Source organism: Hyperolius riggenbachi, chromosome 2 (genome assembly GCF_040937935.1).
Source record: "Hyperolius riggenbachi isolate aHypRig1 chromosome 2, aHypRig1.pri, whole genome shotgun sequence".
Classification (NCBI taxonomy): domain Eukaryota; kingdom Metazoa; phylum Chordata; class Amphibia; order Anura; family Hyperoliidae; genus Hyperolius; species Hyperolius riggenbachi.
The window spans coordinates 269,147,089-269,172,031 of NC_090647.1; the positions used below are offsets into that span (position 1 = coordinate 269,147,089).

General features: G+C 44.1%; 1 protein-coding gene across 1 annotated transcript; it reads left to right on the top strand.

Moving 5' to 3' along the window:
- Nucleotides 1-609: 609 nt before the first annotated feature.
- SMG8 (SMG8 nonsense mediated mRNA decay factor) lies at nt 610-24,943 on the top strand. Its single transcript, XM_068268647.1, has 4 exons — nt 610-2,211; nt 5,444-5,589; nt 9,196-10,077; nt 22,922-24,943. The coding sequence occupies exons 1-4, from the start codon at nt 663-665 to the stop codon at nt 23,117-23,119; spliced, it is 2,775 nt and encodes a 924-aa protein (XP_068124748.1). The 5' UTR covers nt 610-662; the 3' UTR covers nt 23,120-24,943.

Below are 24,943 nucleotides of genomic sequence, written 5' to 3' on the forward strand. Positions count from 1 at the left end.
TCTTTAATCTGACTAAATTGGATAGCACCTTTCCTTCCATTAGTGGGCTTGAATGATTGTTTCCGATTGATAATACAGTCGAATGGGAGATTATTCTCTGAAGAACCGTATCGTTTATGGCCACTTTTACTGTTCCTCATAGCCGTTGCGCCGCTGCTTGAGACTTGTGACAGCCATGACAACACTTCTTGTCAAGTAGCGCTGAAAGCAAGTACCTTGGCGCTCTATAGCCGCAATTAATATTTCAAGCTTTAGTACTATAGTAAATCCTGCAATGGCACCTGACCTTACTTCCAAAGTTATAGCTACTCTAGAGGTTGTGGGTGCGAATAATCCTGTTAGGATGCTGCCATGGAGTTGATAGGAAACTGTCTTTCCTTCATTTAAAAATAAATACATCTGTTTTTGGCACCTGCTCGCCCCTGTCTGTCTATGTTATACCACACTGCCCTTTTTCTACATGATGACTGCATGTCTACAGTACAAGTACATGCATTAGCACGGTCTGGGATGGATGTGTAGCAATCTTTCCATGGTCACTAGGTGGCGCCCGGTGAGTAATTGCAGGAGAAAAGAACGATCTGGAGGCGTGTTTCCGTACGGGGCTTTGTGTTGTGTGCACGTAGATCAGTGCACCGCCGAATTGTGTCCCCCATACAGCCATGAAGATGTCATCGGGCGGGCCGACTTTGCTGCGGGAGTTGCTCAGCTCGGAGCCGGCATGGAAGGAGGACGAGGTGTGCGTGGTGGGGGTGTTCGGGAAGACATCACTGCTGCAGGGTGGTTGGGACAAGGGCTGCCTGGTGAACTCCCTATGTGATCGCCATGTCTTCCCCCTCTTCCAGCGGCCGCCAGAGCGGGCAAGGGAGCGCAGCCTGTTCCAGACGTACTACGAGCAGGAGTCACGGGTGCTGTACGTGCTGCTGACAGGCATCAGTGACAGCTGGCAGCTGGCCCGGGCGTGCGAGGAGCTTGGGCGAGGGGTGTCCCATGCGGAGGCGCACGATTTCTGGAAGGATGAGGAGAAGCTGTACTGTATGCATGTACTCTACCTCTTCAGTGTCTGCCACCTACTGCTGCTCCTGCACCCCACCTGCTGCTTTGACATTGCCTATGAGAAGCTCTTCCGTGCCCTAGATAGCCTCCGTCAGAAGCTGCTGCCTTCTCTGAAGCCAACCCTCAAGGAGTGCCCAGTGGGACTGGAGTGGAAGCTGAATGCTCGGCCCTGCCCGCCTCGCCTGCTTTTTGTTTTCCAGCTTAATGGGGCACTGCGAGGTGTGGAGCCCAGCAGCAGCAGTCGGGGAATAAGTCAGACAGCTATTGACAGTAAGCCCAAAAAACACTCACCCAAGAGGAGGCTGCAGCATGCCCTGGAGGACCAGATCTACCGCATCTTCCGCAAGAGTCGCGTTCTCACCAACCAGAGCATCAACTGCCTGTTCACGGTCCCTGCCAACCAGGCCTTTGTCTATATTGTGGCTGACCAAGATGAGGATCCTATTGGGATGTTGCTAGAGGGCCTAAGACATCACTGCACAGTCAGGGACACAGATACCTCTGCCATGGCAATGCCAATCTCTGGGCCCCGGCGCTTCCAGATGATGAGGCATAGTCGGCAGCAGTTGTCATTCACTGCTGAGAGCAGTTCTAGTGTGTCAGGGCAGTTGGTGGACTGCACACTGAGGGAATTCTTGTTTCAGCATGTAGAGCTGGTGCTCACCAAGAAGGGCTTTGATGACAGCGTGGGCAGAAACCCACAACCCTCTCACTTCGAACTGCCCACATATCAAAAATGGGCCAACGTTGCCCTGAAATTATATGAAGTAATCATAGAGAATAAAGATGATGATCCACCTGCATTCCCTGGAGGTTATCCTCCTAAACTTTTGGCAAATATGAAAGTGCTAGAAGGCTATCTGGATGCTGACACTAAGTTTTCAGAAAACCGATGCCAAAAGGCTCTTCCGTTGGCACACAGTGCTTACCAGTCCAATCTGCCCCATAATTATACAACAACAGTCCATAAGAATCAACTTGCCCAGGCATTAAGGGTATACAGCCAGCATGCTCGAGGGCCAGCTTTCCAAAAATATGCCATTCACCTAAATGAAGACTGTTATAAATTTTGGAGTAGTGGCCATCAGCTTTGTGAGGAGAGAAGTTTGACAGATCAACACTGTGTCCATAAATTCCACTTGCTGCCAAAGTCAGGTAAATCATTCAGGACATCCATACTGATATGATCTAACTGTATTGGGGCCTATTACAGATCGGACTGAGGAGTCAGAACAATTTTTGCGTACCTGGAGACAGAGTCGGGGTAAAAATGCCCCGACTCCTAATTTAAGCAAATTTAAAGAGAAAATATGATAAAATGTTCTATTTCGCAGATAACAGTCATCATAAGTAACATATATACAGTAATAGCAGTGCTTAGTCCACAAAAATGAAATAAACCAATCAAAAAACAAGTTACTTGTGCTGCTGCAATAAAGCAGTCAACGCATTTTTAAAATCAGATCCACGTATCTGATTGTGACTATATATTTGCTGTGTGGGGTTTGGGAAGGCAGAAAAAAGGATGGAAGGGAAACCGGGAGCCCAATCTGGTGTAGTACTGTGAGTATTAGTAGACTTCTATCAATTATAAAAGCTGTTATACTAACAAAAGTAGGTTGCAAGATAAGCAACCACTGAAATCGTGTGTGGGGAAGTACCGTCTCCACTCGGCCTTGTCAACTGGTGGTCGCAGCTCCTTCAAAAGGTCCACTTACCACCAGGGCTATGGAGTCGGGGCAGTTGTGGGCACTTGGAGTCGGAGTCGGCGATTTCATAAACTGAGGAGTCGGATGATTTTTGTACAAAATCCACAGAACTGTTAAGTATTAGACCAAGGAGTCGGGGCCATTTTGGGTACCCGGAGTTGGAGTCGGAGTCGTGGTTTCATAAACTGAGGAGTCGGAGCTGGAGTCGGAAGATTTTTGTACCGACTCCACAGCCCTGCTTACCACAGCGGTAACCCCAATTTTTCGGGTGAAACGTAAGTAGAAGAGGTGAGGAGGCGCCCGATATGTGTGCACAGTTAGGATGTGTTCTCTACACTTAGATACAGTATATCATATACAGGCGCCCAGGATAGCTGCTGCTCTGATTAGGCACAGTATTCGACCTGAAGAAGAGGTTCTAACCGCGAAACGCGTTGTCAGTTAAGTGCCAAATAAAGTACCTAATTTTAAAACTATTACGGATGGACTGCTTCTTTAAGGTAGGACCATCTACTACTAACCCTTGAGAATACTGTATCTAAGTGTATAGAACACATCCTAACTGTGCCCACATATCGGGCGCCTCCTCACCTCTTCTACGTATATTTGCTGTGTACACATGAATCTTTTATGTATAATAAACAGAGCTGTGGAGTGGGTACAAAATTCATCCTACTCCTCAATTTATGAAACCACCGACTCCAGGTACCCAAAATTACTCAGAATCCACAGCCCTGATAATAAATAACATCTCTGCTATATAAATCCTGATATGTAGTAGTCTCACTAGTAGGGATAGTCGGAGAGATGCAAATAATTCTGTGCTGATGAAGGTTTATGCAAATTTTATATGCATATTTTTTGCACTCCCTTGTCTCATAAAATCAGTTAATTTGATATATTGTTAAATTTGGGGTTGGTGACTACAAACTAAGTTATCCAGAAATACTATACTCTGCATATGCAATCCCTGCAGTGCTGTTGTGAACTCTTGTTACAGAGGGAGTCTTTTCATTTTTCACCCTAAAGCAATGGGACCTTTGGGTCTAATAAGATGCACATTTCTTGTTTTCTAGAACCCTATAATCTGGGACTCTACGGTCACACTAGAACGCTTTCCGCAGCATTCTATGCTTTAAAGTGAAAGGCCATGAATGATTGCAATTTGCCAAAATCGCTCTACATGCAGCATTTTTGGATGGATTTCATAAGGAAAAACAGGGGCCAAAATCACCTTTCCAGAAATTGCTTTTAAGTGGCAAAATCACTTTATAATTGCAAGTGGGACCTAAGCCGAAAGCAAATAACATGTAAACCACAGTCTGGTAGAGTCCTGTAGTTTTAAGGAACCTTGTGAATAAAAAATGCTGCCTCTCCTTGATCAAGCTACCATGTTCATCGCTCAACTTGGGTTTCTTCCCTCTCTTTTAATTTCTCCCCCTTCACACCAGTCCCACACTTTCTCACTCCACAAGGCTCACAATTCCCTCGTCCCCCTTTTCTTTTTCACTGATAAGGGGGACATGTGTGAGCCTGCAGCCAAGATAAGCTAAAGGTTAACTTTTTCTTTGTACATTGTTGTAATATGACCTGACAAGTGCTTAATTTGAAAAAATACAGGGTTTGATTATGACCCCATCAAATGAGCCTGTTGCAGGAGGGAGGAGGCGGGACAACCGCATATCGCACAATGGAGCAGCTTCAAGCGGGCAGGGCGAGGAGGTGAACAATGCAGGATTTATAGACGACAATGAGGAATACCTCTACGCTCACAAGGTTCTCAGTTAAGATGGTTCTGAGTGGCCATCTCAGCCCAAGTGTCATCTAGTGTGTGTACGTAGTTTTATATACACTTAGGCCCCATTCACACTTTTTAAAGCGCTAGTGCAATAATAACCTATGGGCCTGTTCTCACTTGGACAATTTGCGTTAATAGCCGCCGATTTAACGCAAATCGCCCCCAAAAAATTTGTATCCTGCACTATTTTCAGGCAATTTCCCGGTGATCGCATTTAGTGCTATAGAAGCGCTAATCGCGATAACGGAAAATCGCCCCAAGTGTGAATGGCGTTAATCGCCAAAAAACGCCAGAGCAAAACGCTAGCAAAAGCGCTAGCGTTTTGTAAGTGTGAATGGGGCCTTCAGCTGTGTACATGCCTTCCTCACCTGAGATGAGATGACCTGTCATTTGCAATCGTCTTGGACACAAATCTTGATTGAGAGCAGTTGTCTCCTGACTCTGCTGGCTTCCCTTTCAGCAGCTGGCTGAGCTGGAGCACTCTTGTCCAATCATTATTATATTCCCTGCCACCTGCCCATCATGCCCGATCCCACATCCATAGAACAAAACACTCTGTCAGCACAGTGCTCAACCATCTCACGTGATTAAGTAGCTGCAATGGCAGAAAAAGTGAATTACAATTTAGTTCAGGTTTGCATTCAACTTTTAAGTTTAATACAATCCTTTTAATTTTAAATACTGCAAGTGTTGCATTAGCAAATTCATCTTCAGCTTATTTTGCTGCTGAATAATGTTGCATTCATAACTAGAAACAAATACATTTACTTTTTAACTCAGATGAGATTGGGTTTTACAATTTGTCCAGATCTGTTGCAGATGCTGTGAAGTGTGAGCAATTAAAATATTGGCTAAATTTGCTTCTGTGTATGATTTTTAGGAGAGAAAATTGAACCTGACAGAAATCCTCCAATACTTCATCACAACAGTCGTGCAAGATCAACTGGAAATTGTAATTGTGGGAGAAAACAGGCACCTCGTGAAGACCCCTTTGACATAAAGAGCGCCAATTATGACTTCTACCAGGTACTGTGTTTAAATAAATCACTTGAAACATTGCATTCAGGGATTTTTTTTTACCTTCTTTTGCCTGATCAGAACATTTTGAATATGTTTACAATTTCTGTTGCGTGTGGTCCAGTATTAGTCATGGAGAGAATCCGAAGACTTGAAGTGTACCAGAGACCAATAAATATAAAAGATTTATACATACCTGGGGCTTCCTCCAGCCCCCTCTGCACCGATTGCTCCCACGCTGTCTTCCTACGCCTTCTTGTTCTGCCGGTAGAAGCCCCATAAGTTTAGCCAGTCGGGGCCAGTCAGCGCAAGTGCAGTGCGGCTGCATGCCCCCCCATCTTGCTCACACAGCTGGGAGTGTTCTGGGCCTGCGCGCAGAAGGGCACATGGCCACGTATGCACAGTGCGCCTCGACTGGCCAGCCTTCTACCGGCAGAACAGAAAGACGTGGGAGCGATCGGTGCAGAGGGGGCTGAAAGAAGCCCCAGGTATGTATAAACCTTTTATATCTATTGGTCTCGGCAGAAACTTCGATTCATGATTTTCTTCAAATCATGCTTTGGCACTAAATCCACAATGTACAAAACATGCAATGTTTCGGTCTACAAACGATAGATCGTTCAGCCCTAGTTAGTCATTAAAAGTATCACCTAAACAACTTTTGTTGTTATGTCTTGGAATTGACAATTTCTAACATGCTTTGCACATTTACTCCCCTATGCACTACACTTGATAAATAATGTCAATTGTCAAACTGTAACAAAGCAGAAATACTTTTTTTTTTCTAAATCCCAAAATACAGATTGCGTAATGTGTGGTGCAATTTTCTAAACCGGTTTATATAGTTGAGAGAGGTTTCTGACAGGCTGTAGGATGTTCTCTCTTTTTACTGTTATCTGATAGGGAAAAGGTGGCAACATGTTGGAGCTGAAAAGTTCAAAGGGTTATTATGGTGTGTTTGGCTGTTCAGGACACTTTCACACTAGAAGCTGATCCTTGCGTTTTGATTTATCGCCCCTAGATTGCATTTAGAAAGGTAACATGAAAGTCTATTTGACTTTCTTGTTAACTTTCGCATTAGACAAAGCGTTGCAGAGCGTTACGTTGTAACGCATCTGGGAGCTTTGACTCGTCCAGCCTCTGCGTTTTCCCATTGGGTGAATTAGAACCAGGGCTGTGGAGTTGGTACAAAAATCCACCGACTCCGACTCCTCAGTTTAGGATGACTCCGACTCCTCTAATTTGCATATTACAATTTTGTTGATTAAAAGTATGTAACATGAAATTCGTCTCTTAACTGCCAACGCTTAGGAATTTTACAAGACAACTGAAGTGAGAAGGATATGTAGACTACTATATTTATTCCCTTTAGACTAAAACTAGTCCTTGGTAAGAGTACTTGAAAAAGGTACAAATGGGAACAAAGAACATCTATCAGGCCCTAGGCAATGTAAGTGTGGGTACATGTAAGAATGATGTGCAGGTACTCTGCAGGGGAATGAGGAGATTGTAAACAGACAACACCTCTGTGTTCAATGTGCACAGCATTCTCAGTGGATTCCCTGCAGCTCTGTGGGGAGTGCATATGTAGAGTATAGTACTACTGTGTAACAAAGTAAACCTGAGACAGATGAAATTAAAGTTTTATACATACCTGGGGCTTCCTCCAGCCGCCTTCAGGATAATCAGTCCCTCGTTGTCCTCCTCCACCACCTGGATCTTCTGCTATGAGTCCAGGTACTTGAGCCAGTCGGGCGTAGTGCGCATGCACACACTCCGCCGCCAGGAGCATACTACACCTGTGCAGCACTATTGCGCAGGTGCAGAATGTTCCTGGCTGTGGGAGCGGTATGCGGCCGGACAGCGCTGGCTGGCTGAATTACCAGGACTCATAGCAGAAGATCCGGGTGGTGGAGGACAGCGAGGGACTGATTAGCCTGAAGGGGGCTGGAGGAAGCCCCAGGTATGTATAAAACTTTACTTTTCATCCGTCTCAGTTACCCTTTAATTTGTAGTCACCAAACCAAATTTTAACAACATATCAAATTATTTGATTTCATCAGCAAAGGGAGTGCATACATTTGCATAAATCAGCATCAATGCAGAATTATTTCCATCTCGTTGACCATCTCTATTAGTGACACAGCTACACATCAGGCTTTACTCTTACAGCATAGATGTTATTTAGTGTATATATAAGAGATTCCTGTGTACACATCATATATACAGTCACAATCAGATATGTATATCTGACCTTAAAAATATGGGGACTGCTTTATTGAAGCAGCACAAGTAACTAATTTTGATTGGTTTATTTCATTTTTGTGGACTAAGCACAGCTATTACTGTATATATACATTATTTTTAATGACTATTATCTGAGAAATAGAACATTTTATCATATTTTCTATTTTAATTACAGTTACAAATTCATTAGGAGTCGGAGTCGGTGCATTTTTCCCGACTCCGACTCCAGGCACCCAAAATTGCCCGACTCCACGACTCCGACTCCACAGCCCTGATTAGAACTACTGCTGCTAATCGGCGTCGCACTGCAACTTCCCGATGTCACGCCGCAGGTCATTAACGCATGCACTAAATCGTTTCATGCACGCGTTTGGTAATGTGAAAGAGCCCTCAGCAAGGCTGATTTGTCACAACTGCTGTTTTGAATTCAGTCCTAAAGCAAACCTGTGACTTTTGAAAAGAAGATACTTTTTTTCATCCTCCTTGAGCCCACCACTGGTTGCTGGGACCCTCTTCTTCACGGCTGTACTCCTGTCCATGAACGAGTGCAAGTGCTCTGACAGTCCATGGCTGCGTAGTGGAAGCTGTTGTCAAATAGGTTCAGAGGGTCCCAGTGCTGTAGCGGTGAAATTTCCCTTCAGATATGCTTTACAAATGAAGCCATTAAAATGAAAATAACAATATGAGACTCACTTCTATGGTACTAATGGTCTATTTATCAATAGTACTACACATATAATTATCTCATAATGCTGGCCACCATTAGGACAACCTTGCTCTGGATCAACTGGGATATGTGGGAGTGCAGGAGAGAAAGGCACCTAATGTTTACTTACTGATTATTTTTTTTTTTTATATTTTTTTTTTCCTCATTGGACTTGAGAAACGAATGTCCTTTTTTTTTCAACCAAGCTATATAACTGCTTTAAGTGCAGTACAAATAGTCCTTGTCCTATTAAGGTACCTGATATTGCAACTAGTATGTCATCTACGTGTCTGTAGCATGTCTTGATTACATATGTAATGTTTATGTACACATACCTCAGTGGATTTACCCACGTAGCCCAGTGGATTTACTGATAAGGGGATCAATCAGGATTACGCAATCAGTGGTAGAGAAGCACCAAATTAATAGGCAAAAATCGTATCACGAAGCTAATAAAACAGAGTTGCGATAGTGCACATTGTACTAATACTCAATCGTCTTCATTCAACTGAACTTCCTTCAGTGCGGTGATGCACATATCCATGTATGTATCCAACATCAACACACAGCAACTCATGCCTTCATATAACAAGCCTTTGATTTGAGTGTGACTTGTTTTAAAGCTTTGGTTCAGCTTGTGTATTTTTCTTTTTCTTCCACAGATACTGGAAGAGAAATGTTGTGGAAAGCTGGACCACATTAACTTCCCCATATTCCAACCAAGCACACCTGACCCTGCTCCAGCAAAGAATGAAGCATCTTCTATTTCCCAAGAGGGTGAAGTAGAAGTGGAGAAGCTAAAAGATAAAGAACCCCAAACACAGGGTGAAAGCACCAGCTTAAGTCTGGCTCTCAGTTTGGGTCAGTCCACTGACAGCTTGGGAACATATCCGGCTGAACCTCAAGCAGGGACTGATAATGCAGATGCAGCAGGGCATGGATCAGAAGAAAAAGGGGAAAAGAGGCCAAGTTTAGTGGACCGTCAAGCATCCACTGTGGAATATCTCCCTGGTATGATGCATTCAAATAGCCCAAAAGGCCTTTTACCTAAATTTTCTAGCTGGTCACTTCTAAAGCTGGGCCCTGCAAAATCATACAATTTCCACACTGGGTTAGATCAACTTGGATTTATTCCTGGGACCAATTATTTGATGCCATGGGATATCGTTATCCGGACAAAGCCAGAAGATGAAGGTGACTTAGATACCAACTCTTGGCCAGCTCCTAATAAATCTGTCCCAGGAAAGCGGAGTGGTGTGGCAGTTGGAAGGGGTCGTAGAAGGGACGATATTGCAAGAGCATTTGTGGGTTTTGAATATGAGGATTCTAGAGGGCGAAGATTTATGTGCTCAGGCCCTGATAAAATTATGAAGGTACTAGGCAATGGACCTAAAGAATCTGCAGTCAAAGCTCTCAATAGTGATATGCCCTTATATATGCTATCGCCCTCACAAGGACGAGGACTTAAACCTCATTATGCACAGCTCATGCGACTGTTCGTTGTTGTTCCTGATGCTCCATTACAAGTTACTTTGGCTCCTCAGGTAATTATTTACACCTCATTTCTGTTTGTTTTTTCTTCTTTTTCCTTCCTCATAGCCTAAAGTTGCAATTATCCCAACATAAAGTTCTGACCAGATAACTTGCAATCTGATTATGTAATAGAAAGACCCGTACACACACTTTCTTAATGTTTCCCATAACGATTGTTAGGGCAACTTTGCAGATAATCCCTGTACAGATATGCTGCCTGGTTATAGCCAAGCAGTGTGGGCTGTCAGTTGACAAACGACAAGGCGACGCACAACTGAGCGGTGCTGGTAAGCAGATCACAGTGCATTTATTTGAAACTCCTCATCATTTAGCAATACCATGGTGTATTGCTAAACATCCTGGGGCAGCTGTATACATTTTTAGTTTCACAGCTAAGATGGCACCAAATGACCATCATCTAGTGTATATAACACTTCCAAGGCTTTACTAATGCTTGCTGATTATGCATTGCTATAGATTTGATAACACACTGGATCTGACAAATCTGTTACATGATTAATTCTTAATTTTATCAGTTGAACATTAATCAGGAAAGGCTGTTCTATCATGGCATTAGCACTTAAAGGAATACTTAAGTCAAAATAAAAAAAAGATTTTTACTCACCTGGGGCATCCCTCAGCCCCCTGAAGCTGTATGGTGCCCTCGCAGCCTGGCTCCAATCCTCCTGTCCCCGCCGGCGGCTACTTCCGGGTTCGGCGACAGCCACCGACAAGCTGGGAACGCGAGAGATTCTCCGCGTTCCCAGCCGCTATATCACCCTCTATGCTGCTATAGCGTATAACACAGGCTTTCTCAACCAGGGTTCCCTGGAACCCCAGGGTTCCTTGAGTACTCTGCAGGGGTTCCTTGGCATTTTCCCCCATCGTGGTGGAAGTATAATAGAGCACACAATAATAGGTGGTACTGAAACAAGAAGCACTAAATTGGGGGCTCAGGCAACAGTATGAGTGGCAGTGTAATAGGGGGAGTGAAATAAACAGCCACACATACTTTTAAAGACCGTGCCTCCTGCAAAATAAATGTAGGGGTTCCTCAAGATCAAAAAATTGTTTGCAGGGGTTCCTTGAGATCCAAACGTTATTTACAGGGTTCCTCCAGGGTAGAAAGGTTGAGAAAGGCTGGTATAACATATACGCTATAGCAGCATAGAGGGTGATATAGCGGCTGGGAACGAGGAGAATCACTCGCGTTCCCAGCCTGTCGGTGGCTGTCACCAAACCCGGAAGTAGCCGCCGGCGGGGACAGGAGGATCGGAGCCAGGCTGCGAGGGCACCATACAGCTTCAGGGGGCTGAGGGATGCCCCAGGTAAGTAAAAATCATTTTTTTATTTTGACTTAAGTATTCCTTTAAGGGTGGCAGAAAGGCGTGGTGTGTGTGTGTGATCTGTGGTCAAGCAATACAAAGCTAGTGGTGGCAGCAGTATGACTGATGTTTCATACCTGCTAGACTGATCTAATATCAACTGGTGCAAGATAAATGATCAAGTAGATATCAATCAGGGGCCCTTTCACACTGGTGTTGCGGTAAGCTTTTTTACTGCAAGAGGCTGTCTGTGGAGACTTTCCTACTCAATGTGGTGCAACGGAAGTATTCAGATCACTGCAATGCAAAGTCAGCAGTGCATTACAGACAGGAATCCCAGTGATGTATATCCTGTCAAGCAGGAGTATGTCACTGAGCGGGAACCCATGGGTATGACCTTGTCGGCGCACTCTGCCACAGGGTCATAGGAGTACAGATTTGTGCGGAGCGGTGAACCTGTGGTAGGCTCCCTTGCTGTGGGATCACTGTACACGTGTAAAAGCACTCTCATTTGAATAATCTTTTTAAAATATATTAGTTTCTTTGACACCTATACAAACATCACAGCTGATGGTAAGACAAAGATTGCAGTCAGATTACAAGTCCATCATGAGACACTTTTTGGTTGTGAAATGCAATGAATTACTACATAAACTATTTTAATGTGGTTCTTAAAGGGAACCAGAGAGGATGAAATATATATACCTGGGGCTTCCTCCAGCCACATATGCACGGATCGCTCCCACGCCGCCGTCCTCCGCTGCCTGGAACCGCCGATACCGGGTCCCGTCATTACCGCCAGTCGGCCGCGGCCAATTCTCCGCATCACAGGGCGCTCCCTCCATACAGGTACGCGTGTGGCTGCCTACTGCGCAGCGGCATGCGTACGGGTATGGAGGGAGCCCTGTGATGCGGACAATTGGCCGCGTCCGCCGGAAGTGACGGGCCCGGTACCGGCGGATCCAGGAAGCGGATGATGGCGGCGTGGGAGCGATCCAGGCTTATGGGGCTGGAAGAAGCCCCAGGTATGTATAAACTCCTTTTTATATTTTATAAAATCATTCCTCTCTGGTTCCCTTTAAAGTGATCCCGAGCCGAAGCTGTTACCAGTTTCTGGCTGCATAGTATTGTTAAAGTGTACCTGAGCCAAAGCTCGGGTACAAAATTACTCACCTTAAAGGATACCCAAAGTGACGTGTGACATGAGATAGACACGTGTATGTACAGTACCAAGCACACTAATAACTATGCTGCGTTCTTTTTTTCTCTGTCTGAAAGAGTTAAATATCAGATATGTAAGTGGCTGACTCAGTCCCGACTCAGACAGGAAGTGACTACAGTTTTGACCCTCACTGATTAGAAATTCCAACTATAAAACCCTTTCCTAGCAGAAAATGGCTTCTGAGAGCAGGAAAGAGATAAAAAGCGTCAATAGTTCATAGATTTTAGCTCTGGCATACTTCAATGAATGTGTCATTGAGCAAAACCAATAAAACAGTTAAAACTTAAAAAGTAGATTTAAACATAAAATAAAACTGTGGAATATCTTAAAAAGTCATTTTTAGGAGAAGGAAGATATATACAATTGTTTATTTCATTTGGTTATTTTCGCTTCGGTTGTCCTTTAAGAGAGGGAAGCCTTAAGATCCTATTGAGGCTTCCTTTGCTACTTAGATGTCCCCTGTTGCCTAGCGCTGCGCTCCTTCCCGTCTTGCAGCGTGCCCGTGCAGTTTACACACGAGCACGGCCGCACATGCGCAGTAGCCAAAGAGCCCATGGTTCCGGCTTACTGCACATGCACAGGCGGGCTCGCAAGGCTACTGCACTGCCAGGGTACAGGGAGAAGAGCTGCACATTGTTACTAATCTTCTGGGGTGCTGCCTCATGACAGGACGTTAAAATACAGAGGGAAGCCTCAATAAGATCCTGAGGCTTGGGCTCAGGTACACTTTAACAATACTATGCAGCCAGAAGCTAGTAAGAAAATAATATCTTCTTTGCAACCACAGTATTATGTAAACACAAAAGGATATCTCCTTTTTGTCTGTATAACTGGTCATTTTTCCATAATTCCCAGAGTTTGAGGTGAAAAGACCATACCATAATATGTATAACTTTTTAAAAATTCAGTTACAGTAGAATCCCAGTTTACTGGAATTAGCATGACTTTCAGGCAACCAGCACTTATGGCCATGACATTTCACTCACTAATGCAGAGCAGTACGCAGCAGAAAACACATACCAGAGCTCTGAGTGCCATGCTCTTCACTTACAGCTGCCTGCTGCTCTGCTGCATCCTCCGTGGGCCCCCTATGTGTCCACTGACTTGCATCAGGTCATGTGCGCGCACCAGGAGCTGTATGGAGGATACAGCAGGAAGTAGCTTTACCCGGCGCCCACATTTCTTGGCGCCCTAATACCATGTATACATGTAGATTGCCAACTGATAGTGTCCACTGCAATATTTTTGAAAGCATACTTGCTTAAGAGGAATTTTCTGCAAGTGCCTAACAGGAGACTGTCATTGCTCATGTGTTTGAAGCTCTGCTAGTCTAATGGCAGACCAGACCTATTTAAAGTACTTGAATATCTTTCATTGATCATAGGTACCCAGTTTCGTTTTACATTAATTTACATCTGTGTTCTAATTTCTGCGAATGTAACTCTGTTCAGGTGTCAGGGCCTATCTCTGCTGTCACTGGATTAGTAATCCTCATTTTTGCTTGCTAGTAATAATGATTACTAATGCATGAGTAATGAATAATAAATGAATAATTGAGTCATTCACAGGAGGAGGCTGATCACAAGTTATTATGGGAAATGTATCTATCCTCACAGCCAGTACAGGACGTTACCACACCAGCTGTATTTTTGTAGCTTTGCAGCTTTAAATGGAGTAGAGCTGAAGCAATGGACGTTCGTACGTATGTTGAAGTTGTTTGCAAGGTCCATTCAGAATATTAACTAAAGGTGGCCATACACTGGTCGATTTGCCATCAGAACGACCAACAGATAGATCCCTCTCTGATCGAATCTGATCAGAGAGGTATCGTATGGCTGCCTTTACTGCAAACAGATTGTGAATCGATTTCAGCATGAAACCGATCACCATCTGTGAAGCTGCCGCCGCCCCCCCCTCATACATTACCTGATCCGGCCGGCGCGAGTCCCCTGATCTCCGCTGTCTTCTTCTCCGCGCTCGGCTCCAGCTTCAATTCCTGTCTGGGGAAGTTTAAACAGTAGAGGACGCTCTACTGTTTAAACTTCCTGCCGGGACAGGAAGAAGTGAAGCCTGCCAGACTCGGAGCCCAGCGGAGAAGGAGCAGCGGTGACACGCGCCGGCGGAACAGGTAATGTATTGTGTCTGTCGTCGGACATTCGACCGCCGCTATCGACGCACTCCCGAGCCGCCGGCGATCAAGCGAAATCTTCCGCACGGACAGGAACGACGGGAATCATCGGGAACGATGTATTTCGGTCGGAAATTGAAAAGTCAACGTTTGCGCAACGATTTCACAGCAGATTAGATCAGTGATTGAATCTGCTGTAGATCGGCGTGGAAATCGTTAGGTGTATGGGCCCCTTAAAAGTAAATTATATCTTTGATATATCATATGTACACTAACACCTACCAAGTATCACAAAGTATCAATACATCAATACATCAAGATGGCGCCTGACTAGGTCGCCACGGCACACAGGGCTCCGGCCCTTTTTCCTCTTTCCACCCACTTCCCATGTGGCTCACCTAGGCTTGGCACGCAGAGGAGTTCCCCCTGCTTTACACATCCTGGAAGCTTGGGCATGCTGATCTCTGGATCCTGGTGAGCCATCAGGAACTCAAGGTTAGCTGGCCATCTCCATCACCGCACAGACGGGAACCACGAGGATGGAACATCAGGACGGGTCATCATCGCCGAGTCGCCTCCTCTGCAGCAGGGAATTGGGAACACTGCCACTTGCAGGACATGTGGCTATCGGGGCACCGTGTGGAGGACGCGAGACTCGGCCACCTACGTGCTTCACCCAACTGCCCTTCAGCTGTGGAGGTACATGCCTTATGCCGCCGGTGTGGGTCTCCGGACCATTCATAGCGGAGAAACATGCCTGCTACCGCTGGACCATCGATTGGGGAGGAAAACATCCGCTGCCATCATTCCTCGCCGCCGCTGCCTGGCCTGCTTTGCTTCGTCCAGGACACTCAGAAGTTAGCCGCCCATGTGCTGCAGGCTCCTGGCTGCTCCGACGTGAGGGAGGGTACAGGACTGCAATCATTACTGCTGCATCCCAGCCTGCTCTGACGACTCCCCACCTGCTCCATCTCGAGGGAAGCTAGGTCTCTCTTCTTGCAGCTGGAGCACTGAGACTTCCAGCCCTCCACCCATCCGGTCGAGGTGAGGAGCCGCTCGCCACACAGCCCTGTCTGCTCCATGCTAGGCCATGCCGCCATTGCCCTGCCCCAAGTAGCCATGCAGTTGCCCTGCCATAGGCAGATTTTGTAAGAAAAATATCTAATATCTTGCTTTTTTGGGGGAGGGGAACAGCCTTCAGCTCCTTATCCCAGAAGATCACCCCAGCAGTAGCGGAGTCGGAGGCCAAGCCAGAACACTACTCCAGGGCACCAGCCAGGCATTGCCACAACACTAATGGACTCATTCTTCTCTCCATCTTTTTCTCTTTTTTCTTGCTATCTCTCACTGCCCTTTTCTAAGGTCGGACTGTTGGGCGTCTGATTCAAATATCGCTGCACAGCGTTGAGTGCCATAGACGGCAGCGGGTTGCTCCCCTGGTCCCTCTCCTTGGCTTATCTGGGCTTATCTGTGTATCTACTTTAATCTACTGTACGCTGACCAAATTGTTACTGAAAGCATTTTTATGCACCATACTGTTGTTACTGTGTACCACTGTATGTACTGTATGTACTGTACCATCACCAACCCTGTAGTGCCAAAACCAATTCCGGGTATAACCCCTGTTGTACTTGGCGAAATAAATGATTCTGATTCTGAGATAGCCATGTCTTTCCTGGAAGTAGGAGCACATTCTGGAGTCAGGCAATGGACTCCAGGAGACTCTATCATAAGACCTCTTCCTATGTCTGGGAGAAAATGACTTAGCTGAGCTGAGTGATGACAGCTTTGTAAGCATAGATAGCATTTCTTTTTTTGTTATACTGTTTTTATTAAGTTTTTAAGAAAGAACAACAATCAAAAGAATTTCCTGAGGATCAATGAATACAGTACAAGGGTCAAGTAGAACATATACATGAGCAGGATTATGTTTACAGAATGTAGTTAAAGTATAAGTGGAAGAGTCTTTTTGTGGCTACTTGACAAGGGAGTAAAGACAACATGCTTAATATATGTATTCTCTTATAACCCCTAAAAAGAGAAATTCCAACATTTGAAGTATCTGAGTGGACCTTCGTCCAAATAGGTATTTAGTTGTAGTTAAAGGAGAGCAGTTAGAGGTGAGTGTGAGAGTATTGAGAAAAGAGAGGGGGTAAGGAGTGAAAGCCAGTTGTAGAGCGGAAAGAAAGGAAATTGTGGTCCTGTGTATGGAGTTGTATGGTATCACAAAGGTTAGCCAATACTTGTAAGAGAAATCGACAGCTTGAATAAATGGGTATGTAGGTAAAGGCCTAATGTTAATAGAATATAAGAGACATTTTTTTTTATTTTGTTTTATGTGGTCAAGGGGGATGATAAATAGGCGATGCATAAGGCCATGATTCCCAGATTTTGTGAAAGTTGCGTTCAGTATCCCTGAGTGAGGCTGTAAGTTGTTCCATGGATCTAGTCCAGTTAACTTTGAGAATGACTTCAGATATGTTTGGAGGGGCAATGTTTTTCCAGGCTGAGGCAATAGCTAGTCTAGAGGCGGTTAGTATATGGGTGATTAAGCGATTCGTATGTCTATTTACTTCCGGGATTGGTTTGCCTAGTATCATATATATGGGGTCTATTGGGACTATGACACCGGTTATGGAGGTAATAAGTTCTTGAACTCCATTCCATAGAGGGGATAGACAGGGGCAGCTCCAGAATATATGTTCTAAAGTGCCTTTGTTATTGCAGCCTCTCCAACACAGATCAGATGTGTCCGGGTAGATTTTTGACAATTTTTCAGGGGTAAGATACCAGTGGTAGATAATTTTATAGATATTCTCCTTGATTTGTGTGCACATGGAAGAGTGTTTGGCATTTTCCCAAATCTCCTCCCAGTCTTCCATAGATATCACTGTAGAGAGTGAGGTTGACCATTTTGTCATGTAGTGATGGTCTGGTATCCAAGTTCCCGATTTGGTGATAAGTAGTATGTAGATTTGGGAAATTAAACTCTTTTGGTAACCCCCTTGGCCACATAGTCGTTCAAATGAGGAAGGTCTGAGTGTTAAGACAGGCTCGTGTATGATGGTGCGTATAAAATGCGTAGTTTGGTTGTAACCCATGATTAGTTGGGGTGTAAAGGGCATTTTGTCTTCAAGTTGGTTTCTGGTATAGATTTTGCCTGTAAGAGGGTGTATCCAGTTGCTGAGGTTAAAGTAGCCCATTTTGAACCAGGTAGCCATAAAGGATTCTGAGAGGCCCGGTTTAAAGCCAGGATTCCCCAGTATTGGGCATAGTGGTGAGGGGGAGGACTTCAACTTAGCCATGGTAGCTGTAGTACGCCATATGTGTAGTGTAAATTTGATAGTTGGTAGCATTTGTTGTTTGGGAAGTTTTGGAGTGGAATGTGACCAGATTAAGGATGCTAATGAGATTGGTAGCAAACTGGTAGCTTCTATGAGACCCCATTTTGTATGAACTTTTAGGCTGGACCACTCAGGTAGTTGTCTTAGGTGTGAAGCATAGTAGTAGGAACGTAGATGTGGAAGCCCAAGACCACCTTGTTCTCTAGGAGATAGAAGTATGGTTTTGTGGACTCTTGGCCTTTTATGGTTCCATATAAATTTACCGAAAGCTGATTGTAGAATTTTGAATTGAGAGGATGGTACTAGGACTGGTAAGGTTTCAAATAGGTATAAAAGGCGAGGTAAGATATTCATCTTTAGGGCATATATTCGGCCTAGCCAGGAAATCTTATAGGCTGTCCACTTGTGTAGGTCTTGCAGAATCTTTTGTATAAGAGATGGGAAGTTATGTTTATATATAGTAGTATACGTGGGGGTTAAGAAAATTCCTAGGTATTTTATGGAATGGGATTGCCATTTGTAGGGGAAACTTGATTTCAGGGAGATGAGGAGATCTGGGGTGATTTTTATTGGTAGAGCTTCAGTTTTCTCCTGGTTTAGTTTAAAGCCTGATAGAGATTCGTAAAGGGCTAGTGTACCATGTAGGGCTGGAAGTGAAGTGAGAGGATCAACGATGGTCAGAAGGATATCATCCGCGAATAGAGATATTTTGTATTCATGTTTACCCTGGGTAACCCCCTTAATATTGATGTTTTGCCTAATGGCTGAGGCTAGTGGCTCTATACTCAGGGCGAATAAGAGAGGGGAGAGGGGGCATCCTTGCCGTGTGCCATTATGTATATTAAAAGGTGAGTGGGGGGTAAAAGGGAGTTTAACTGATGCTGTTGGTGAGGAGTAGAGGAAGTTAATTAGGTGAAGAAAAGGGCCAGTGAAGCCTTGGTGTTCAAGAACTCTAAATAGGAAGGGCCAATGTAAGCGATCGAAGGCTTTCTCTGCATCTAAACTTAAGAGCAGAGAAGGTCTATTGGATCTGCCCATCAGTGATATTAGGTCGATGGCCTTTCTGGTGTTGTCACCCGCTTGACGACCCATAATGAAACCTACCTGGTCATTGTTTATGAGTCTAGTTAGTATGGGGTTAAGGCGGTTAGCTATTGTTTTTGTGATGATTTTTAGATCTGAGTTGAGGAGAGAGATCGGCCGGTAGCTTTGGGGTATCTGAGGGTCCTTGCCTTCCTTAGGAATAACAGTGATGAGAGATTTAAGAATAGAATTCGGCGGGTTCTCACCATTCATAATTTTGTTAGCTAGTTTTACTAGGAGTGGGATAAGAATTGATTGGAAGTGTTTGTAGTAGGAATATGGCAAGCCATCTGGTCCTGGTGATTTGGATGATGGTAGTTTTTTAAGAACCTCTAGTAGTTCAGTTGAGGTGATGGGGGCGTTGAGGGTGGCTCGGTCTTCATCTGTTAGTTTAGGGAGATGAAGCTGTTCTAAAAAGGATGACACTTTCTCTGAGTACTGTGGGTTTCCAGAAGGATCGGGTAGATTGTATAGTTGTTTATAAAAGGCGGTGAAAATGTTAGCTATTTTAGTCGGGTTATAATGTATGACTCCTTGATCGTCCTTCATTGAATAGATTATCTGTTGGCTGCTCTGTGGATTAAGTTTTCTGGCTAGTATGGTATGTGGTTTATTACCCCTTTCAAAAAATAATTGTCTAGTCCATTTTAAGCTCTTTTCTAATTGGGAGGATTGAAGAGTGCGGATGTCTAGTTTAAGTTGCTGTATAGCTGAAAAGTGCTCTTGTGTCGGATCTTTTTTGTATGAGGTGATTGCTTTAGCCAGGGAGGTATTTAGTTCTACCAGTTTTTTGGATGTGTATTGTTTTTTCCTAGATCCTTGTGCTATAAAGAAACCTCTTATAAAGGCTTTATGCGATTCCCAGACTAGGCCGAATGATGAAACAGAGTCCATGTTTATTTCAAAATAGGAACGTAGTTCCTCCGAGCAGTTTAGGATAAGTGTCTTATCTCTCAATAGAGATTCGTTTAGCCTCCAATAAAGTGGCTTATGTGGGTTAGATAGCCAGTCAAGTTCTATGATTACTGCCTGGTGGTCAGACCATGCTGTTGGGATTATAGTGGAGTCAGTTAGTATAGGAAGGAGTGGAGCTTTAGCGAAGAAATAGTCAATTCGCGAATGGGAGGCATTGGGTGGGGAGTAGAAAGTGAAGTCAGTTGCTGTGGGGTTAGCTACCCTCCATAGGTCTATCAATCCATATTTTCGAAGTAATATTCGGAATTTACGGGAATTTCGTTCGTGCGAAGCTAGAGTAGATGTGGATGGAGTTTTACTTCTATCCTTCGTGGATGAGAAGGCCAAGTTGAAGTCCCCCCCCCCAGGATAATAGTACCCTTAGCAGTTTTATGAAGTTTTGAAAAGAAAGAGGATAAAAAAGGGATTTGTTGTGTATTAGGTGCATACACATTTGCCAATGTGATTGGCTTACCTGCTAGGGACCCTAAGAGTATCAGGTAGTGTCCTTTTTCGTCACGTATGGCTTTATCTATTAGTAGAGGCAAATCTTTTTTATATAGTATTGCTACACCAGCGCGTTTTTTGGGTCCAGAGGCTAAGTACACATTTGTATAATGTCTGTTATTAAGGCGTACCGAATCTTGTGCAGTTAAGTGTGTCTCTTGTAAGAAGGCCAAATCTGCATCAAGCTTCTGTAGGTCCTTCAGAAGAGACATTCTTTTTTGTGGAACATTAAGGCCTTTAACATTCAGAGTATATAACTTAACCATTGTCTAATAAGAGGATATTGTAATAATGTGGATTGGTAACCATTTGAGAGTGGATGCAAGGACCTTGAGGTAGCGTTTGAGAAGAGAGAGAAAACATAAGGTATGCGTATAGCAGAATTAAGAACAATAACATTAACATCATAAGAACCATTATGAAATAACAATAGCCACTGCAAAAGTTGTGGCAACATGCCAGAACAACCAAAAGTGGTTGTGAGAGAACGAACCGCCAAGGTGTGACCGGTCCTCGAGAGGGCCAGGCAGACCTAATGGCTGGTTTCCGGAGGTACATGTGGGAGTCCGAGAGTAGCCCCTCAGAGCCCGGAGTCCAGCACTTATTATCTAGCAACATAGATCAGATTATTTTTATGCTGGCAGTATATAATATGATGTAGTGTATGGAGCCTGATTAGAAGCATATCTCCAGGTTAGTGTCATAAAGTTGTCAGCTTTTCTGATGAATAAAGTCAGCTTGGGAGAGCTTCCATTTCCTCTGACCTGTCCGGGTAGGTGAGACTCCGTACAGGGGTTTTAGTCCAGTCGGAGGTATGACGAAATTTTCGTGGTGGAGATCGGACAGATGGTGAGAGTATATGTTGAGAGGACACATTCGGAGGTGGACGGAGGCCCATCTGCTTTAAGAAGAGGGGAGCATCGTCTAGATCAGTAAGCGAATATTGGAGGCCTTGTCTGTTTACTATCAGGCGGAATGGGAAACCCCACTTGTATGGGATCTTTGCGTCAGCCAGAAGTTGTGTAACAGGCCTTAGGGCCCTCCTTTTGGTCAGAGTGATTAGAGATAGATCATTAAAGATAGAGAGTTCATCTCCTTTGAAGGGGACTTTGGAGGTATTGCGGAGGGCACGCATTAGAGCCTCTTTTGCTTCATAATAATGCATTCTAATTATAACGTCCTTAGGACGGCGTACAGTCGCCTGTCTTTCACCCAGGGACCTATGAGCACGGTCCATATGCCAGAGTTCATCTGGTTGGTCAGGCACGATTGATTTGAATAGCTCGAGGAGATGGGGCATCAGTAGATCTGGCGTAACTGTCATAGCCATGCCTTTGATTCTGATGTTTTGCCTCCTATCCCTATTCTCGCTGTCCTCTTGTGCAGCCCTTATAGCTTTTAAGTCATTTTGTATGATTTTCTGTTCATCCTCTATTTCATGCTGTTTAATTGTTAGGGCCTCCATCTTTTCCTCCATAACAGTAGTGCGTTCCCCTAAAGAAGTAATGTCCCCTTTAAGATCCCCAATAGCCGTTAGTATTACTTGTTGTAAAGAGTCATGGAGGGATCTATAGTGTTTTTCCAGGGTTACCTCTAGCATGGAGGCCGTCAGCGGGATGTCTCCTGATGCTTGGGGAGATGTGCCAGGCTGCTGCTGCGGCTGTGAGGCCTGTGGTGCGGTGTCAGCACCAGAGGAGTCAGCGTGGTCGGCGCCATCTTGGGTGGAGGAGGTGCGCACATACCGGTCCATAGCTCCGGTTTGCTGGGCCGTCTTGAGGCTGGATTTGGCTGCCATCTGGGCGGGTGAGTGCTCCGGGTCTGATCTGTGCAGCCGCCGCTCTTTGTATGCGGAAGTGTAGCTGATAGCGGCGGAATCAGTGCGGGGTCGGGCCGGAGCTCTGACTCTAAGCGGCCATCTCGGATCCGCCGCGCATGCGCCTCTCCATAGATAGCATTTCTGATATGAACCGCTCAATCTTTTTTAAGTTGTTTGACACACTGTATCCAGTGAAGTTATTTAGTCACAGAATTATCAAGAAGTTATGTACTACGCTGAAAGGATGCCATAAGCCTTGTACTAACAGCAGTGAAAATTATTGCCTACCCAAAACAGGCTACACACCCAGAACCGCTGGTGTATAGCAAGCCTACAGCTTATAAATATTTTACAGAGCCACATCAACCCAAACTTGGTGTACAAATATATGTACTTATACAAATGTAGATTTTATTGTATACAAGCCACAATACATGTTCACTTGTATGCTTACGTTCTCATTTTGCTACTTGTAGGTGCAGCCTGGACCACCTCCATGTTCTATTTTCTTCCCGGAAAAGCCAGAAATCACCCTGCCAGCTGATGGACTGTGGGTCTTAAGATTCCCTTACTCTTATGTGACTGAACGAGGACCTTGTTACCCTCCAAAAGAAAACCAACAACTGATCAACTACAAAGTCATGAGAGGAATATTGAAGGCAGTCACTCTATAGTGCTTGCTCTATGTATTCTAACTGAAATGCTTGAGAGCACTTAGCCGTGCCATATCCCTTTTGCTTCTCTGCCTTATCCATCTCCCTCTCAATTATGCCACTCTCTTTTATGTGTCAGTGAATGTGAAATCACGTGTAATGGTTCTAACATTTATTTATCTATGAAAATACATTTCCAGTCAAAACTCACATTAGTGAAGGGTTAAAGCTCCTGACAGACGGTATTTTTGCGGTTTGTGTTCTGCTTGGGAGGATTTCATTTCCTGCTCCTGTGATAAGTGTTATCTCCCCAATGAGGAGAGTCATGAGAACTTTTCTTTCTTTAGTCCTTTTTTTTCCCCATTTTCTTTTGTAGTGTAGTGAATGTTTAGGTCTTTGGCAATGGTTTTAAAGAGTAACTGTCAGGCTGCAGAAGCTAATTTAAACCTCTATTCTCCTGTGTTAAACAGTTTAGAAGGAAGCCCAAAAGCAATTAGTGAAGATAAAAATCTCAGTTACCTTTGATGTATGCTTATCAGCAAGGCTGTTATTCTTAAGAAGACGCAAGCCGCATACCATACTGCAAAGCATTCTGGGGCTCTCTCCTCGGCTGCTAATGAGACGTTACAGCAGCTTGTAATCGCGTAGCACTGATAAATCTCGGGCAGAGTACACTGCAGGAGTCAGCTATTGTTCCTAGCCACATGGCTCATTAATATTCACTGCACACTGTGTTGTTCAAGTACAAGCTTATCTGTGATCAGGAAGCAGGCAGGACATGACGACACATTTGACAGAAAAACATGGAGCCTGCCATGAGCTGTCAGGAGCATCTATCTCTGCATATACTATATACAAATTCTGTGAAATCCAAACGTGGACAGTGAAATGCATATGTAATGTAAGTACAGCCAATCTTTAGCTACTGATATATGTGTTTATTTTCTCTGAGACCTTATACCTAACAGCTCCTCTTTAATGTGGTCTGTGTTCTTACTTAGTAGCTTTACCTCACTCCCTATTGTGATGATTGCGCTACAGAGGGAAGGAAGTGAGGTTCAAGGCTAAAATATAAGTTCTTAGCTGGAGTTCTACACCCACATCACATTACAGAAGAAATCCACCTATCGTACTTTCACATGTAAAATAAGTGGTTTACAAATTTGTCTTTGGTTAATAATCAGTTTAGCTTTAAAGGACATTCTAATTTACTGAGCAACACCATGGCATATGGTATTTTTCTTTTTCTGCTCATCATGATGGCTTATTTGCACAAAAGACTTGGTTCCTTTAACCAAAATCAGTCTAAACAACCTGATATTGTTCATTTTCTTATTTATGCCAGTGAGCAGTGCTTGGAATGGAAGTTGGCATGCAACATATGCTATGGAATACAGACGTTGAATAAACTTGATTTGGGTTTTTCCTTCTTCCATTCTCAAATTACCGGTAATGAGTATTTAATACCATTTGCACCAACAATACTGCAGGCAGATATATTTTATGGAGGGCTGTGTAATTTCTCCCATTGTCACTTGCAGGTGTACATAGATATGGTGTTAAAATGCTTGTGTATGAATTTTTTTGCCTGGACATAAACTATGTAAAAATCAGTTGCAGCGTAAATGATGTTTACAGGTTTAATAATGGTTTTATTAATGTTTCAACACTTTTTTCAGTAGCACTTAAAACCTATGATGGACTGTAAATTGGGTCCTGACAAATATAATCACAACCACAAATGCATTACAACATTTTCTCAATTTGAAGTTTAAAGCATAGTTCTCTAAAGTGTGTTTGATCAATGCATTACTGTATTTTTGAAGTCTTACAAATAAAAAAATT